This window comes from Gopherus evgoodei, chromosome 10 (genome assembly GCF_007399415.2).
Source record: "Gopherus evgoodei ecotype Sinaloan lineage chromosome 10, rGopEvg1_v1.p, whole genome shotgun sequence".
Taxonomy (NCBI): Eukaryota; Metazoa; Chordata; order Testudines; family Testudinidae; genus Gopherus; species Gopherus evgoodei.
In genome coordinates this window covers 77,542,693-77,560,322 of record NC_044331.1, presented here as the reverse complement: position 1 = coordinate 77,560,322, position 17,630 = coordinate 77,542,693, and the positions used below count along the sequence as shown (strand labels likewise).

The window sequence follows — 17,630 nt, the reverse complement described above, 5'->3', positions numbered from 1 at the left end:
TAGATCAGGTCAAATCCAGCAGATCACCCAAGCAAATGTGGGCTTCTTTCATCGAATGAACGAATATTCATATTGGGACTTTACACCTCCTTGCTGCATATTGAGTCAAAAAACTCTGAGTGTGTATCTTTGAGCACTTAAAGGGATAGGGAGGGATAGCTCAGTGGTTTGAGCATTGGCCTGCTAAACCCAGGGTTCAATCCTTGAGGGGGCCATTTGGGGAACTGGGGCAAAAAAATCTGAGCATTGGTCCTGCTTTGAGTAGAGGGTTGGACTAGATGACCTCCTGAGGTCCCTTCCAACCCTGATATTCTATGAAATATTCCATACCTTGTAGCTTCAAATTCCTCTTCCTTCTCGTGGATTCTTCTGTCAATGTCGGCTTTCACCTGAGCTAGTTCAAGCTGAATACGGATCAGTTTGCTTTCTTCAACCTGCCAGCAAACATACAATAGAAGTGTGACTGAATGGCTTTTAAGAGGTAAAATCTATATCATTTATCTGCTGGAATATGGCCAGCAGGTTATGTACTAGTCTGATGTGTTCCCCTCATGTGTAGTTGTCAGAATTGGATACAATTATTACCTCCAGGGAAGACTCTGCTTCCTCTAGTGCCATCTGCAGTTCATCCTTCTCAACCTCCAGCTTCTTCTTTATCTTCTGTAGCTCATGTACACTTCTCCCTCCCTCACCCAACTGGTCAATCAGATCCTTAATCTCCTCTGAGGAAGAAAAATGGAGATTGTGTGATGGGTGTACCCCAGGACTGGGAACTTTTAACAAGTGCCACCTGTACTGATCCTTTGAGAGAAAATGGCTTGAGATAGTTCCAGTCAAGCGATCAACAATCTGCAGCAAGGGAGATTTCAGTTAGATAGTAGGAAAAACTCTCTCACTATAAGGATAATTAAGTACTGGAATCTGTTACCCAAGGAGGTTGTGGAATCTCCATTATTGGAGGTCTTTATGAACAGGCTAGACAAATAGCTGTCAGGGAGGGTCTAGGTGTACTTTGTCCTGTCTCAGCACCTGGGACTGGACTAGATGACCTCTCAAGGTCCCTTCCAGCCCTACATTTCTAGGACTCTACTTCCAATCAGTCGGCCCTTGCTTTCATTTTTAAATGTTACTCTGGATTTCTGAATGAGCCTGTTAGCAGCCTGCGTTCAGCGAGATGGAAAAGAGAAACCCGTTACGCCATCAGAAATTCTCCACAATCTTTCTCCGCCTCTTCCTCCCTCCTCTCAAATGGTTGCTCTTCCTAAGTGAAAACAAGACCACGCTGTTTGGGCTCTGTGCCAGCCGTTGTAGGCTGGAGCAAAGGATGGAGGGGGCAGGGAGTATCAGGGCTGTGCCACTGAGTCCATCATTCTTTATTTTCTGTGGGCCACACTGCCAGAGGGTCATAGCTCCTCCCGAATATTCATGGAGTTATCCTCACAATACCCCTGTCAGGAAGGTCAGTGTCATTTGCCCCATTTTACAGATGGGTGAACTATAGCAAAGAGAGATTAAATGACTGGCTCATGATCACAGAAAACTCCGAGGCAGAGCTGGGAATGGAATCCAAGTCTCATGTATCCTAGTTGATTGCTTTAACCACTAGTCCATCATTCCCCCTATTATCTGGTTCTCGTGATGATAAGCCCCCTTTCCCCCAAGGGATGCACAGGGGTCATGGCCTCTACTTTAGACCAGTGGCCACCAAGAGGGAACTGACCTGCAGCACAATCTTCCTGTCTCCTGAGCCCTTCTTGTTCCCTCGCAGCACTATACATTTACCTATGTTACTTTCGCAATTTACTTTGTGTTTGTGCATGGGGAGGTGTCAGTGAGTCGGTGAATTTCACCACAAGAGCAGAATTTGGCCCATCATTTGGAATGTCATCAGACATACATTCACAAAGAGAACGTGAGTATCAGCTGGAAGAAGCTACAGCCCATCATTCTATGTAAATCGGGGGCTTGGGCGGATGTGTGGAGGTTGTTTTTACATGGAATCAGTGCTTACCCTGGAGGGTCTTGTTTTCCTTCTTAACAGATTCCAGATGCTCTAGGGATTCCTCATAGGCAGTTTTGAGCTTGAAGTTTTCCGTCATGTAGATGCGGCAATCCTTCTGGGAATTGTCCAGCTCCACCTGCAGCTCTTCGCATTTCTGCTGCCACTCCGCCAGCATCTTATCAAAGGCCCTTTGCTTCTTGTCCAGGGCAGCACAAGCAGCATTGGCCTGGAAGCAGAAAGCCAAGCATTCACGGCAGACAAGTTTTTCTTTACACATCACTTCTGTGCATGTCCTGCCTGCTAGTCATGGTTAAATTGGCAGCAGCTCTCGTGACTGGCGGAGTTCCTCTTAGTCATTCTGAATGGATGATTCAAATATTTGCTTGGCTTTCTTTCCCCACTGCTAGGAATTTTGCAAGACCACCAAGTTGCTTTCAGTGTGATGGCCTTCCTCAACTCTGTTGTTACAGGGGAGCAAATGTTTCCCATTTCAGACATATCGCATACAGATGCACTGGTAGGAATTCTTGTGGTCGACTACTGTGGCTCTTTCGAAAGCATTTTGGCTTCAGTTGCAAACAAGATGCTATCCAAGCCAATTTTAGATTGTGTTAAACTGAATCACCATAAAAGGGAAAGGATAACAGGGTGTTTTTCTTTCCTGGAGCTTTGTGGCTTTTAATCATGAATACGCCTTGCATTCTTACTATCCAAAGATGAGCTTCATTAGAGGGAAATGATAGCAAAGCGCCCCTTTGCCCCAGGGATGCAACCGTTGGCAGCACGTAAATAGGCTTAGGGAGGCTGTGCCTCCCCGAACAGCCCAACGTGGCCCCACCCATGCTCCGCCTGGAAAGCCCCCTCCTGCTTGCCCTTCCCTCTTGGCCCCAGCCCAGGCAGGCTGGCTGCTCCTCTCCAGGAAATAAGGTTGCCAATTTTGGTTGGACGTATTCGTGGAGATTTAATGACATGACATAATTTTAATTAAAGATGAGTCTTTAATTCCTGGAGTCTCCAGGCCAATCCTGAAGGGTTGGCAACTCTATGGGAAGCAGGCTGGGACTTGGAGTGGCTGGGGTCACCCAGTGTTAGGGGGCCCCGCAAGTGCTGGGCCTGCACTAGCCCGTGCTTGGGTGGGGGGCTGCTGGCGCTGGGGCTGCCTGCTCTGTGCTGGGGACGATGGAGTTGAGGGAGCCACACGCTGCCTACTTAGAGTGCTGGGGGGGAGAAGGGGGTTGGTGGCCACGGAAGGGGGGCAGGGAGGAAGGCTCTGGGCTCCATCAGGGGAAGGACGGCGGGAGGGGCTAACCCTCCCGAGCTGGCGAGTCACCCACCGTCCATGGATGTAATACAGTGAGGTAGGGTTGTGTTCTCCTACGGCCTGATCCAAAGCCCACTGCAGTCATTGGAAAAACTCCCATTTAGTCCGTAGTCCTGACTTAACTAGCATTTTTATTCCCATTTCCCACCATTGCACTGTCATTGGTGCATCTAGACTAGTGGTAGCAAAGGTGGAAACACTAGTGTAGACCCGCAGCACCAATCACTAGTGTTTTCACTGCTAGGTTGTCTAGACTGCAGGGCTAGATGACATGATGATTAAAACACTAGTGGCCAGTCCACACTAGCATTCCCACCATTGCTGCAAACAGTGGCGGTCCAACACTGGCAAATATGAAGGTAGACACAGGCTTCGGAGAGGGTTACCTGGTGCTGCAGCTAGGACGGGCTGTCTGGCCAGATGGACTTGCTTTTGCTGCTACTGGAAGCTGGTTAATTAGCCTGACTAAAAGGAACATGCTGTATGTCCATATGGAATGTCTGTGACTATCCTCTGGGCCAGGAGTAGGCAACCTATGGCACGCGTGCCGAAGGCAGCACGCAAGCTGATTTTCAGTGGCACTCACACTGTCTGGGTCCTGGCCACCGGCCCGGGGGGCTCTGCATTTTAATTTAATTTTAAATGAAGCTTCTTAAACATTTTAAAAACCTTATTTACTTTACATACAAAAATAGTTTAGTTATATATTATAGACTTCTAGAAAGAGACCTTCTAAAAGCGTTAAAATGTATTACTGGGCTGCAAAACCTTAAATTAGAGTGACTAAATGAAGACTTGGCATACCACTTCTGAAAGGTTGAAGACCCATGCTCTGGACTTTCACACAGTGGGATACATCTAGTGCCTTGCTACTGCTGGTAATGCAAGATTTTGTCTTGTCTTTAATAAACTTAGTAGAGACGATAAAAATCATGTGAATGAGGGGCCTGGCCAAAAGTCCATGGAAATTGACAGAGGAACTTCAGTGGACTTTAAATCAGGCCCTAGGGCTTCCTGGGATGTTCTGTTCAGGCATATGTTGGCAGGAATCCATCTTTGCATCATCAGGTCTCTTACCTTTTCCAGGTCAAGTGTGAGGTCTTCCACTTCTATCTGAAGCCTCTGCTTGGTTTTCTCCATGCTGGCGGCCCGGGCTTGGGCAGCTTCCGCTGTCTCCTCTGCCACCTGGAGCCTAGCAGCCAGCTTTCTCCTGAGGGTGGAAGGTTTTAAAGCGTAAGCTGGAGAAAGAGGAGGGAGAGAGGCTTGCCCATCTGTTTCGCCTCAGACACGTTCACTGTTTTCACCTTCAGAGGGACCTACCAAGGTCAGGAGGCCTGCAGAAGCCTGACTGAGAACGGTACTGTCCTATCTCATGAATGGCGCGTGCACCGCTTAGTTTATTGGTTTTGCAGCATTAAATTTCAATCTGGCGCATTTCAAGGTGCCTGCCATTCAGCTTTGCAACTAAACGCTGGGCTCAGTCTGCGCGGAAGGGCTCCGCACCAGCAGGACTCTTCCGAGGTGTTGCTGCTGATGCGGCGAGAACACATCCAATGTTGCTGGGGGGTATATGCCAGAGAAGGAACCCAGCAGCACCCCTAACAACATGCTTATCTCTTCTACTGGAAAGAGTGGTCGGGGCCACAGTTCAGCCCTCTGCTCTTGGGTGGTTTGCTGGCACTGAGCTCTCCTTGGCCTGACACTTAGGGGGTCTCAAGGAGTAGGACTGCAAAGAGGAGAAGGGTAAATTGCTCCCTGGCCCCCCTCAGCCAATGCCTGATCCATCAAATCTAAAGTAAACCTGACCTATTTGATCTGAGTCAAGAGATGTAAACTGGGGCTTTTGGGCTAAGAGCTCTCCTCACGGTGCTCTTTTCAGACGGATCACGGCCAAGAGGGCTCCGCTTTCAGCCTGTGCAGCTTCCCTGGGGTGGAGTGCCTTACTCTGGTTTGGTAGCCCTTTTCCCCATGAGTAGTGCTATTGACTCCACAAGGACTGACTGAGGAGTAAAGTACCGCTTAGGTGCGAGTAGGGATATCTGAACCTGGCCCTTTATTAGGAATGTGTCTGCTGTGTTTGATACCAGGCAGCAATGGGGATTTAGCTCTCAACATCCTTTATTTACTATTATAGGCAACATTCTCTCTTTCTCCTGACCGGGACGCTCTTGCTTTCTCTTTAGCTTTTTCAAGTTATGCTCCAAAAACTCACTGCCATTATCTCTGACTCGCTCCACAGCCAACCTGAATACTGGCTACCCCCATCCCCTCTCTGGCGCCTTGAAAGTCAAATGCTCACTTGGTCTCTTCCAGCTCTTCAGTTCTTTGAATGGCATCCGTCTCGTATTTGGTCCTCCATGTCGTGACTTCAGTGTTGAGTTTGGAGACCAGGCGTTGCAGCTCGGCTTTGCCCTCTTGCTCTTCCTCCAGCTGCTCTTTCATCAGGTCCAGATCATGTTTTGTGTTGGCCAGGCTCACGACAGCGGTGCTACGGGACTGGAGATACCAAAACCACCATGAGTTACTTCTCCGTTGGGAGCTTAAAGTAAGGCCAAAACTGTAACAGGCTTTAAAAAATAACTAGATAAATTCCTGGAGGATAAGTCCATCAATGGCTATTAGCCAGGATGGACAGGGAGGCAACCCCATGCTCTGAGTGTCCCTAGCCTCTGTTTGCCTGAAGCTGGCAGTGGACGACAGGGGATGGATCACTTGATGATTGCCTCTGTTCATTCCCTCTGGGGCACCTGGCATTGGCTACTGTCGGCAGACAGGATACTGGGCTAGATGGACCCTTGGTCTGACGCACGATGATTGTTCTTATGTTAATAAAGGCACTGGAGTAACTTCCTGGCCTTTCGGTGCTCAGATGGAACAACTCAGTTCTGAGCCTGTTAGAAACATTTCAGGCCAGCAATACAAATACATTCACGGTCACTGGGCAGTTTCCACTCTCTGTGCATAGGTGTTACTTCTTTGCTGTGAATGAGTTGCACATGCACTCATATAACTGAGAGCAGAATTTGGCCTTGCACCGTTCTCAACGCTTTGGCTTGGTGTTTCACTTGATTTACCATGGAAAGCCCATTCTGTGCTCATTCTAAGCCGAGAAACAGTGTCTGCCATGATTGAGATGTACTGATACACCAGTGGAGCGATGCACCAAGTAAACGGAGCCTGCCTGCAGAATATGCTGCGTGCTTCCAGGGCAGAGGAGGTACTTGAAATATTGCCATAGTTGTCAGTCTAATTTGTTCCAACTGTAACTCAGCTGGAGTCATCTGCAGTGAGATCCAGTAGTTAGGGCATACGAGCGGGAGTCAGGAGAACCGTGTTCTATTCTCAGTTCTTCCACTGACTCAGGTAAGACCTCTGAGGGTTTGTCTACACTGTGATAAAAACACCCGTAGGACAACTGGCCCAGATCACCTGGCTCAAGCTGACGGGGCTTGGGCTGTGGGGCTATGAAAAAGGTCAGTGGTTCTCAAACTAGGGCCGCCGCTTGTTCAGGGAAAGCCCCTGTGGGCCGGGCTGGTTTGTTCACCTGCTGCGTCTGCAAGTTCAGCCAATCATGGCTCCCACTGGCCACGGTTTGCCACTCCAGGCCAATGGGGGTTGGGGGAAGGACGGCCAGCATATCCCTCGGCCCGCGCCGCTTCCTGCAGTCCCCATTAGCCTGGAGCAGTGAACCGCGGCCAGTGGGAGCCGCGATCAGCCAAACCTGCAGACGCGGCAGGTAAACAAACTGGCCCGGCCCACCAGGGGCTTTCCCTGAACAAGCGACAGCCCTAGTTTGAGAATCACTGCCCTAGGTCTCATTTCCTTATCTGTAAAATGGGACTAATGGTACCTACAACCAAGATCCATGGATAACAAGTGCTGTTAATTGGTATTATTTGTTACCCCAGGGATGAATTGGACCAGGCTGATTTTCCATGGCTAGAGGTGGGTCATTAACACAATAAAAGGTTTGTTTCTCTGAAGAGAGCAGTGTATGGGATGGCAATTAGTGCAGCTATCCAGCCAGCAGCCCCCTCTTGGGCTATCATCCACACCTTCGATTCTTCATCCAGTTGCCTCTTCAAGTCATCCACCTGAGAGGTGAGGGTAGTCTTCATGCGGGCAATCTGGGTAAGCCTGCTCTGAGATTCCTCATGCTCCCGGCTCAGCTCACTGTTTTCAGCTACAAATAAAGCGCAGAACAAGTGCGAGATGAAATAATTCTGCACTGATGAATTGAAAGAGTTGACAAAGCTGGACTGTCACGGCCTTGCCAGAAAGACTTTGCAGCGCAAGAGATGGCTAGAGGGGACAGGACTGCCAGAGCTAGATGGGAGGAAGGGGAAAGAGGAGGCCCAGTGGGGCACAGTATGGGGCAGACATGTCAGAGGAGAGCAGGGAGTTTACCTTGGAGTCTTGTCCTGATGGCGTTAATTTCAGCCTGGTTCTTCTCCATCTCAGCCAGCCTGGAATTAGCCTCAGCCAAGTTGTCTTCCAGCTTGCGGACATGGGCGTCAGCATTCAGCTGTAAATGAACAGTGAGGTCAGTCATACAAAAGCAAAGTCTGACTTGAAGGGCCAAGTTCTGCTCCCGGGCACACCCAGTTTGTCCTGCTAGCTGTCATTCTAATGGAACGACTAGCATGGACCAGGTGAGTGGGATGTGGGCCTGGCACTCCAAGCTGCTGAATGGCCTCTGCTTCAGCTGACATTGAAGGGGTTCAACACATATGCAGCCCCCCTGGCTCTCCTGCTGGGTTTCAGAGACACTGGCTGTTTGTGCCTTACCTTGGATTTCTGGATGGTCTCTATGGTGGCGCTGAGGTCCTCGATCTCAGCCTTCATGACCTGCTTGTCTTTCTCCAGCTTAGACTTGACCCTCTGGAGGTTCTCCGCATGCTCCGCCATCTCCGCCATGGAGTCTGCATGCTTCTTGCGCAGAGTCGAGGCTGTGGCTTCGCTTTGCAAGGCTGCCTCCTCCAGCTCACGCCGCAGCTTCAGCAGCTCGGCCTCACGCTTGCGATTCTGATCAATCTGCAGAGGGAGAGAGCACAAACCATCCACCAGGATGAGGAGAGCCGCCAATTCGCAGCATGTGCCTCAAGGGGCTGTCTTGTTTGAAAGGCTTTTTGATGCCTTTTCTCTTGCTTTGTTTCACCAGCTCCATCCTGGTGTAATTTCATTAATGAGTTTATCGCTGGCTACCAGGAGGAGATCCCCCGGAAGGCAAAGCATCGGGCTGGAGTTCAAACAGAAACGTTCTTTGGACTTCAGTCCAAATGTTTTCATTGTGGAATTAATGGAAACGCTACCCAAGTCATCTGCCACCCCCCCTTCTCCATGCTAGTAAATGAATTCCTCAGGAGAATCTAAGGGCTTTATACTGCTACGTGTCACCATAGTTTCTGAGTGCTGTCCATGTAAAGTCAATAGCAAAAGTGAAGTTCATGGCAGACTTCCTGGAGTTTCTGACGTGTGTCCCTGTTGGGGGTCAAACTCTGCTTGGGGAAGGTTTTGGGGGAGTTGGGGGTTAGTAAAGGTTTGGTGATACAAGGGGGTGTAAAATCTTGCCTTCTCACTAGCTCAGTGCAGATTCTGAAAATGCTCTGGAGATATTCCTAACTCACTAATGTTTTGCTTTCTTCAAGGAGGGGGACCAAAGGGTCAGATGCCCTTCTCGGGTCAGTTCCTAACCTGGGCAGTAGTGGCACCTCCGGCCTCTTCCAGTCTGTCGCTGAGATCCTCAAGGTCACGGGAGAGGTCGCTGCGCTGTTTCTCCACCTGGTGGGAGGGAAGGCAAGAAATTCTTACTCGCTGACAAAGCTAAATTCTCCTGTGGCCTTTTTTAAAAAGCATGACTATGTCAGAAACCACGGTGAGAGTCAGGCACGGTTTGAGCTCAGGAGTGGGACCCAGGAATTCCTGAACTCTAATCATTGGTGCCTGCTGTGTCTATAGGCAAGTCCCTCCATGCCTCAGTTTCCCCATCTGTGCAATGGGACTCGTAATACTTATCTGCCTTGTAGCTTGTTGGAGAATTCAGAAGTTATCATTTGTACAGCACACTGAAATGGAAAAGTTATGTGTTCATGCTGTCCATTCATAGCCACAGTTTGTGTGTAGGGCATGCTTTACAGTATATCTTTTTGGAGTGTGAATTATCTACAGCTTTTCTGCTATCACTAGATCTGATAATATAGTTATGAGTCAGATCTCTACAATTGGCTTAGGGAATAGCATATATAAGGATTGTTATACGAGATACATACATAGTTACATATCTGTAAAGAGCAAAAGGAAAGATTTTTTTTATTAAAGCCAGGATGGGATCCACCCTGTTCTACCACAGATTTCCCCTCAAACTGGTCAGCCCCTGAACTGCAAAGCTCCTGTTTGCAGTGGGCAGATAGTTCACTCTTCATGGCCCATTCAGTCTACACAGATTTCAAACCAGAGGGCTGCTGCATACTAGGAGGTCCTTGTGGTGTGAGTACCTGCCCACTGATAGCTGGATAGAAAGCAAAGTAGAGTTTAAGACTGGTCTTGACACCACTGCTGATTTTATCAGGGACTGGCACCATACAGTCTTCTTTCTTTGGAAGGATATTTTTACCTTAGCTCGCATAGCCCGTTCAGCTTCCAGTTCCTCCTCCAGCTCCTCAATACGGGCCTGTAAGACACACACAAGCATATCAAGCGATCAGACAAGCAACAGTAAACTGTCCAGTGTTTATATCTGGGTAGCTGAGGGAATAAGAAAGAACCTGCATGAACACATCTGTACATTCTAACCTCTGTACTCCGTGCTCAGTCAGAACACCTGTCAACCTCTGAGGGAGTTTTTCCTGGGAAGGGCCTGTGGAATTTGGCTAAACTGTAAAAGACCAACATGCAAGACCTGTTGTCACCAGGCATTTCTTCTTGTTCCTGAGGAGTGTCACATCTCGTGTGGGTGGTGGGTCCTTGGAAAGATGACCAATTTACATGGGGAAACTTGTTAGTAGATTTGGGCAGAAAATAGGCATTTTTTTCCATGATGAATTTTGACTTTTCAGTGAAATATTGAAAACTGAACTATTCCAGCCGAAACCAGAAATATTGCAAGGCCTTGTGGGAATTGTAGTTTGGGGCCTTATGGGCTGGGGTCTCTGGCTGAGCTTCATCTTCCATTCTTCGCAGCTTTATCCCCTCTTGGTCAGGAGAAAGGAAACTTCAGAGAAGTCCCTGTGCTTAGTTTCAATGCCATGTTTTTGACCAGCCATACTTTTACAGTAGATATAAATAGACCAAGAGGTGCCTGCACTTAGATCATCTTCCTTCTTGCCGCATCATTGTGACAGGACACCTGTGATGAGTTTTAAGTTGAAAGCGGAGGCTGCAGTTTTCCAGCCATAAAAAGAAACAGGGTCTAGTGCAAGTAGCCGGAACAAAAGACGGGGCGGAGCTCAGAGCTGACTGAGCCACTGACTCATTGTGAGTTGAAGGGCAGGGGACTACACATCCTGGGGCTTCAGACAGAGCAGCTGGGGGGGAAAAAAAAATCAACATTTCCCTGAAAAAAAAAACCACGCAGGTGCTGCCTCTGAACTGAGCTTTGTATTTGCCTGGAAAATGAAGAGGCTACCTGACTATTGTGTGACTTACTGGAAGAGAAGAATATTGAGGTCCTAAAAAACAATGGGGCCTTGTCTCCATTTTGACAGGATAGTTTAAAAGACCTGGATTGCTGTGTTGCACTGGATTTCTTAGAACAGTTTCCGTAGAAGAAAAGGAAGTTGACATTTCTACCTGTCATGTAGAGAATGGGTAATAGATCCCACCCCACCAGAGGATAGATGGTGATGGCCTTTAGACTAGTTTGAACCCGGAGTAGCTTCATTGACTTCAGCAGAGTTACACCAGTTTACACTGACAGGCCAGAGCGGCGAATCTGGCCCTAGCCACAAAGGTTTGGTGTTATTGGAGCTTTGGCTTGAGGAGTTTTTCAGTGGCGTCCATGTCCTTTGTCACGAATGACATGGGTCCCTAACGGCCAATCCAGCTCCCTAGCACGCCAGTGGATTGACTTCTCATGTGAGTTTGGACAGTCCCTTTGATACTAGCAAAGGAAAACCAGAGAGTCTTGAAATAGGACGTAAAGGGCAAGAGAATAGCCGGAGCATTCCTCACCTGGTGTTCTTTCAGTTTCCTCTGCAGCGTGAAATTCAGAGACTGTTCATCTTCCACCTTAGAATTGATTGAATTGATTTCCATGTCTCGCCTGCAAGAAAAGGCACAAGAGACCCCTTCAAGTGGGAGGGGATGTCACATGGGTAAGAACTCCACCAGGAACCCTTGACTCTAGGCCGGGGTGGCCAACCTGAGGCTGAGAAGGAGCCAGAATTTACCAATGTACATTGCCAAAGAGCCGCAGTAATACATAAGCAGACCCCCACATCAGCTCCCCCCACCCACCGCTCCTAGTGTCTCCCACCCGCCGGCAGCCCTGCCGATCAGCGCCTCCCCAACCCTTCCCGCACCTCCCGATCAGCTGTTTCCTGGCATGCAGGAGGCTCTGGCAGGGGGGGGGGGAGGAGTGAGGGCATGGCAGGCTCGGGAGGGGGCGGGAAGGGGTGGAGTGGGGGCAGGGCCTGTGGCAGAGCCAGGGGTTGAGCAGTGAGCACCCCTCCTCCCCCCAGCACATTGGAAAGTTGGCGCCTGTAGCTCCAGCCCCTGAGTCGGTGCCTGTACAAGGAGCCGCATATTAACTTCTGAACAGTTGCAGGTGGCTCCGGAGCCACAGTTGGCCAGCCCTGAGCTAGGCTATACAGGAGAGAGGGCTAAGTAGGCAATTCATAGCTAATTGCCTCTTTAGCATGATGAGCTTTAGTACTTGAGCTAATTTCTCCTCAGTCATGTCCATTCCCTGCCCCCTTTTTACTCTGTACCCTTGATGGGAAAGGCATGACCACCCAGGGGAGCTGATACATTCGCTCAGTGTGGAGGAGCGATATTAGTGCTTAACCTTACTTGTGTCTGCACGTAGCTTCCCTTGCACGGGAGCACAAGGGTCTTGCACTTCCTGCTGAGCTCCCTGCTAGGACTGGCATTATCACGCTTTGCACCTACTAATTAATAGCTGTATTCATTTGCTTAGCTACTTAGCTATTTAACTAACAATAGCAGTGGTTTTGATAATATGTAATTGAGAATTTACATCCTTAAAGTTAATTTTGAAGGGGAGAAATGCTGTCAGACCTATCACTAGAGTAGTCAGTGGTGACACTATAATAATGATCTAATTAGCGATAATACTTTGCATTTCTAGAACAGCTTTTATCTAAGGATCACAGAGCCTTGTAGAAATAAGGATCAGTTAACACTCACAACACCCATTGAGGTAGGTATGATTATACTCATTTTATAAGAGGGAAAATGGAGAGGCTGACTTACCAAAGATCACACAGTGAGTTGGAGAAAGATTCAAGAATAAGATCCAGGAGTCCTGACTCCTAGTCTTCTGCTCTAACCATTAGACAGCACTTCCTCTTGGCCTTAGGTTAGTAATGGATTTCTAGGATCCCAAGATGAACTCTTACTAGTGATTTTCTAATGAAGTGGCCTTCCAGTATAATTAACACCATCAGATCCCTGGTGCTGCCCTGTTTCGACTGCGGAGTATCCGCCACACAATGAGATTCCATATGGACTGACACCTACTTCTTAACAACCTCCTCCAAGTCCAGTTTGGCGCGCTCCATCTCATTGAGGTTTTCAATGGTCATTTTCAGGTCACCCTCAGCCTTCCGTCGGGCCTTCTCCACCTCGGCACGGATCTTCTTTTCCTGTTCCCAGTTGTCCTCCAGCTAATCAGAGATAAAAAGAGAGAGGAGAATCAGTGGTTACAAGAATTTGACAAAGCTGGCTGGGTAGAGACAAGCATTCTGTAATGATAACACCCGGGCAGTAGATGTTCATCAGAGGCACCCAATGTAACGATCTTTAAAAACAAGCCCTCACACAGTGATGAATGAAATTACAATCTCGGACCAACCAGTCCTCACCTCATGTAACTGAGTGGTAAGTTTGCTGTTGTTCTTGGTCAGATGGTTCACTTTGTCTTCCTCAGCTTGCAGGTCATCTAGAGTTTTCTAGAAAGAGAGACAGAGAAAAGGGCCACCATCGGTGCACTGTGTTGGCTGGAAGACTAGTACCCCTGTCCTGACAATAAGAAAAACACCATCCAAAATCCCAGTTACTCTCAGTGACGGCTCCTTAGGTTAACAGGTTTATTAATGATTTATTTAATTTCCTGGTGTCTTATTAAAGGTTGACGATGATACTAATAATCCTGGGATACAGCTGCAGTCCTTATTCAGGCCCAACACCCACTAACATTGATGGGAGCTGTGTGTAAATTGTCAGCAAGCCCTGCAGGATCTGGCCCAATGATAACATGTATTATTGCAAAAGAACCGCCCTCATTTGCTCTTGGCTAATCCACACACCATCTTTTGCACCCAGGAAAAGCCAGTCTTTTCCTAGCTCAGCAGAGATGTGAGAATAGACAACGGCAGTGACCTCACATGTCACAAAGATGTCGTTACGTGTGGAAAAGAGCCTGCTGAACGTTTACTAATTCAGTAATATTAGTAGCACTGTAGTTAATTATCATGACGTTTTTGTATGCTACGCTGTGGAAACGGATGTGCCTTAACTAGGTCAGCCCGCTGAACCGAATGTGACTGGGGGGTAGGTTTTGACTGACTGTGGGCTCGGCATTGTATGTAAGAAAAATATGGTCCTTGGCCAGAGGAGCTAGCAAACGACATGTACAAACATTAGGAGGTGTGTTTTGCATTTATTCACACAAAATTCAGCAGTTGACGATAGACCTTAGCCATTAGTGCAAAGGAGCAAGATTTTTCTCTTCTGCAATGTGTAATTCATAGGAGACACAAATCCCCAGCATGACTGAGACCTGGGATCCTTTCCCATTTGTGCAGCAATTTAATCTCTCGATAGCCTGAGTAGGACACCATTTCTCCTTTACCAGAGTGCAGCCCTAAGGACGCTATTAGGGTGCAATAAAGAAAATGGAGCAGATTTTTTCTACCTGGTGCAGCTCCTCCAACGCCCTCTTCTCCTTCTGGAGTTTAGCAATTGTGTCGTCCCGGACGGAGAGATCTGAAGTCAGGGTTCGCACTCGGTGGTCTAGTGCCTGGAGACAGGGAAGATAACATAGTCAAGATCACGACCAGCCATGTCAACTTTTAGCACCCCTCAAATCAACTAACTTGTAGTTCTTCAGCTCTGGGAAGGCCAAAACCTGGACATCTGCTACTGAATTCTCGTACACACTCAGTGTCTGGGAGTTGAAGATTAAGGACCCTGTCCTGCTTTCTGTGTAACTAACACTGATTTCAGGGGAAGCAGCAGGGTGCCACAAGCATCTGCTGATCGTGACCCAGGGACTGTATCACACTGACACAAAAAGGCTATAACATCATGGATTTAAACCTTCGGTGACTGTTCCAAAAAGTAATGGTTGATGGGGAACAGAGGGAGTATCCCCCAAACTTAGACAAAAGGCAACTGGGAGGGATTCACGGGGGCACATTTTATAAGAAAGACTTTGCAGTGCAAGGAAGGTGGTAATTAACACAGGATGTGGAAGGGCTCTGAAGGTCTCTGTAGAGAGAAGGACAGGAGGACTTGTGGCACCTCAGAGACTAACAAATTTATTTGAGCATAAGCTTTTGTGGGCTACTTCATCGGATGCACAGAATGGAACATAATATGTGTATATATATCTCCTTACTATATGTTCCATTCTATGCATCCGATGAAGTGGGCTGTAGCCCACAAAAGCTTATGCTCAAATAAATTTGTTAGTCTCTTAAGGTGCCACAAGTACTCCTGTTCTTTTTGTGGATACAGACTAACACGGCTGCTACTCTGAAATCTGTAGAGAGAGAGATTCATGGAAGTTACAGGGAAATTATCCTTCCTAATAAAGGACAATAAGAAAAGTTTTAGATTCAGATTCATCCCAGCTCAAGATGGAACGAATAACAGATTTTTAGAGACTATGGAATATTGAATACTGGAGAGGGAACAGCTGACAGCTTCCGAGCTAGCTTCTCAAAGGGCATTCAGACTGAGTGAGCTTTGCTGGTTGGTTCCCTGCTCTTGGCAGTGGTTATTTCCCTAAAGGGCAAGGAAGAGAGAGTTAGGGTATGTCTACATTACCCGCTGGATCGACGGGTAGCGATCGATTTATCAAGAATCAATATATCATGTCTCGTCTAGACACAATATATTGATCCCCATACATGCTCCCCAAACAGAACTCCACCAGGGTTAGCGGCGGTAGCGGAGTGGACGGGGGGAGCCGTGGCCATCGATCCCAGTGCCGTGAGGATGGGAGGTAAGTCAAAATAAGATACGTCAACTTCAGCTACACTATTCCCGTAGCTGAAGTTGCATATCTTACATCGACCCCCACCCCCAGTGTAGACCAGGCCTTAGAACACCAACGATGCTTCGTACCTGCTTCTCTTTCTCGGTCTTGGCCAACGTGGTTTCCAACCCCTCTAGGTCGCGCTTCAGGTCATTGAGCTCCCCTTCTAGCTTGCGCTTGTGGGCACTCAGGGAAGCGGCTGTGCCCTCTTCTTCTTCCAGGCGCTCCTTCATCTCTGAGATCTGGCTCTCCATGTCAATTTTAGATTTCATCAGCTGGGTAAGCCGCTCTTCAGCATCTGTCAAGTTCTCTTGTTCCTAATGGCGGGAGGGAAACACAACCTTTATCATTTTAGATGCTACTGTATCTCTGGTCTCTTGTGGCACCAAACATCCATTACAGTGGGTCAGAGCCACTCCACTGAAGCACCGGCGGCTATGCTAGAATGTTAAAGGTGCATTGACTCCAGCTGGAGTTATGGTTGCACAGCATCTCTGAAAATCAGGCCTTCGGTGTTTCAAGTTACATAAGAACAGCCGTACTGGGTCAAACCAAAAGTCCATCTAGCCCAGTATCCTGTCTTCCAACAGTGACCAATGCCAGGTGCTTCAGAGGGAATGAACAGAACAAGTAATCATCAAGTGATCAATCCCGTGTCGCCCATTTCCAGCTTCTGGCAAATAGAGGCTAGGGACACCATCCCTGCCCATCCTGGCTAATAGCTATTGATGGACCTATCCTCCATGAATTCATCTAGTTCTTTTTTTAACTCTGTTATAGTCTTGGCCTTCACAACATCCTCTGGCAAAGAGTTCCATAGGTTGACTGTGCAACAACCAGAAATGGAAGAACCCAAATTAGAGGGCGGTTTTGAAAATTTTTCCCCCAAGTAATTTGCTTAAGGCCACACAGAATCAGTGGCTGAGGCAGGAAGAGAATCCAGGATTCCTGACTCCCATTGCCTTGCTCTAACCACTAGCCCATTCTGCCTCCTGCTGTTTTTAGAAGAGTTGGGTTTTTCTTTGACCTGCTGTGGTTCTCTGGGACTCTCACTTTCCATCTACCACTAGTCTCTACTTGTTCCACATTCTTAAAACAAGCCCTTTTATGAATCATTTGGAAAAGCTATAGCCAGTGCCCTGTTACAGGCCCAAGGAGGAGACATAACCGGTAACCATCCTTTTTTTAATAACTCACAGCCTGCAGCTGGATGGTAAGATCATTCTTCTCTTGGCTGAGGGTGGCCATATTTTCCTCTAGCTGTTTGACACGATCAAGTAGGTCCTGAGTCTTCGACAAAGCATTCCTCAGCTCCTCTTCCTTCGCCTTTATCTCATCCTCCTGTCGGGCCACATGCAGCAGAGGCTTCACCTGTAAGAAGCAGTTCAGCCAGTGAGATTCACAAATGGATCTTCTCTGTAGCAATTTCCCCCCAGAATGCACCCGAGCTGATCTCTTTATTGCCATATTGAAGTATTGCCTGGGCCTGGTGTCTTCTGAAATGACTGAGTCGGTGCGGAGTGCTTCATCACTACACTGTGAGTTAACTTCCAGGAAAGACATCATAATAAACTACTTACCCTAACAATTCTGGGCCCCAGCAGAGAAATCAGGATAGTTTGTCAGATTCTGAATGCCATTTACATCATCAGAGCTACTGCAGGTTCACACCAGTGTAACTGAGATCAAAATCTGATGTAATGTCTTTTGGAGGCTCTTTGGCCCAGATCCTCAAAAATATTTATTTCAATGGGAGAGTAAGATGCCTAAGTACCTTTGAGGCTCTGTGTCTTTGCTCCTGAGGTGCTGAACTTCTGGTAAATTGAAGACATTGAACCCACATTTTTAACGTTTTGGCCTCTACA

At 47.9% G+C, this 17,630-nt stretch overlaps 1 protein-coding gene across 1 annotated transcript in view; it reads right to left on the bottom strand.

The window, feature by feature from the left end:
* The window catches only part of LOC115658351 (myosin-16), a 48,828-nt gene that overhangs the window by 7,943 nt on the left and 23,255 nt on the right, over window positions 1–17,630 (bottom strand). The window contains exons 22-37 of the mRNA XM_030577092.1: window positions 16,963–17,136; window positions 15,855–16,082; window positions 14,419–14,523; window positions 13,367–13,453; window positions 13,023–13,168; window positions 11,493–11,583; window positions 9,937–9,993; window positions 9,018–9,104; window positions 8,112–8,357; window positions 7,731–7,848; window positions 7,379–7,506; window positions 5,623–5,819; window positions 4,401–4,533; window positions 2,012–2,228; window positions 586–722; window positions 331–434 (exon numbers count right to left, since the gene is read on the bottom strand). Of these exons, the coding sequence (XP_030432952.1) occupies window positions 331–434; window positions 586–722; window positions 2,012–2,228; window positions 4,401–4,533; window positions 5,623–5,819; window positions 7,379–7,506; window positions 7,731–7,848; window positions 8,112–8,357; window positions 9,018–9,104; window positions 9,937–9,993; window positions 11,493–11,583; window positions 13,023–13,168; window positions 13,367–13,453; window positions 14,419–14,523; window positions 15,855–16,082; window positions 16,963–17,136 (2,255 nt within the window). The remainder of the gene's footprint in view (window positions 1–330; window positions 435–585; window positions 723–2,011; window positions 2,229–4,400; window positions 4,534–5,622; window positions 5,820–7,378; window positions 7,507–7,730; window positions 7,849–8,111; window positions 8,358–9,017; window positions 9,105–9,936; window positions 9,994–11,492; window positions 11,584–13,022; window positions 13,169–13,366; window positions 13,454–14,418; window positions 14,524–15,854; window positions 16,083–16,962; window positions 17,137–17,630) is intronic.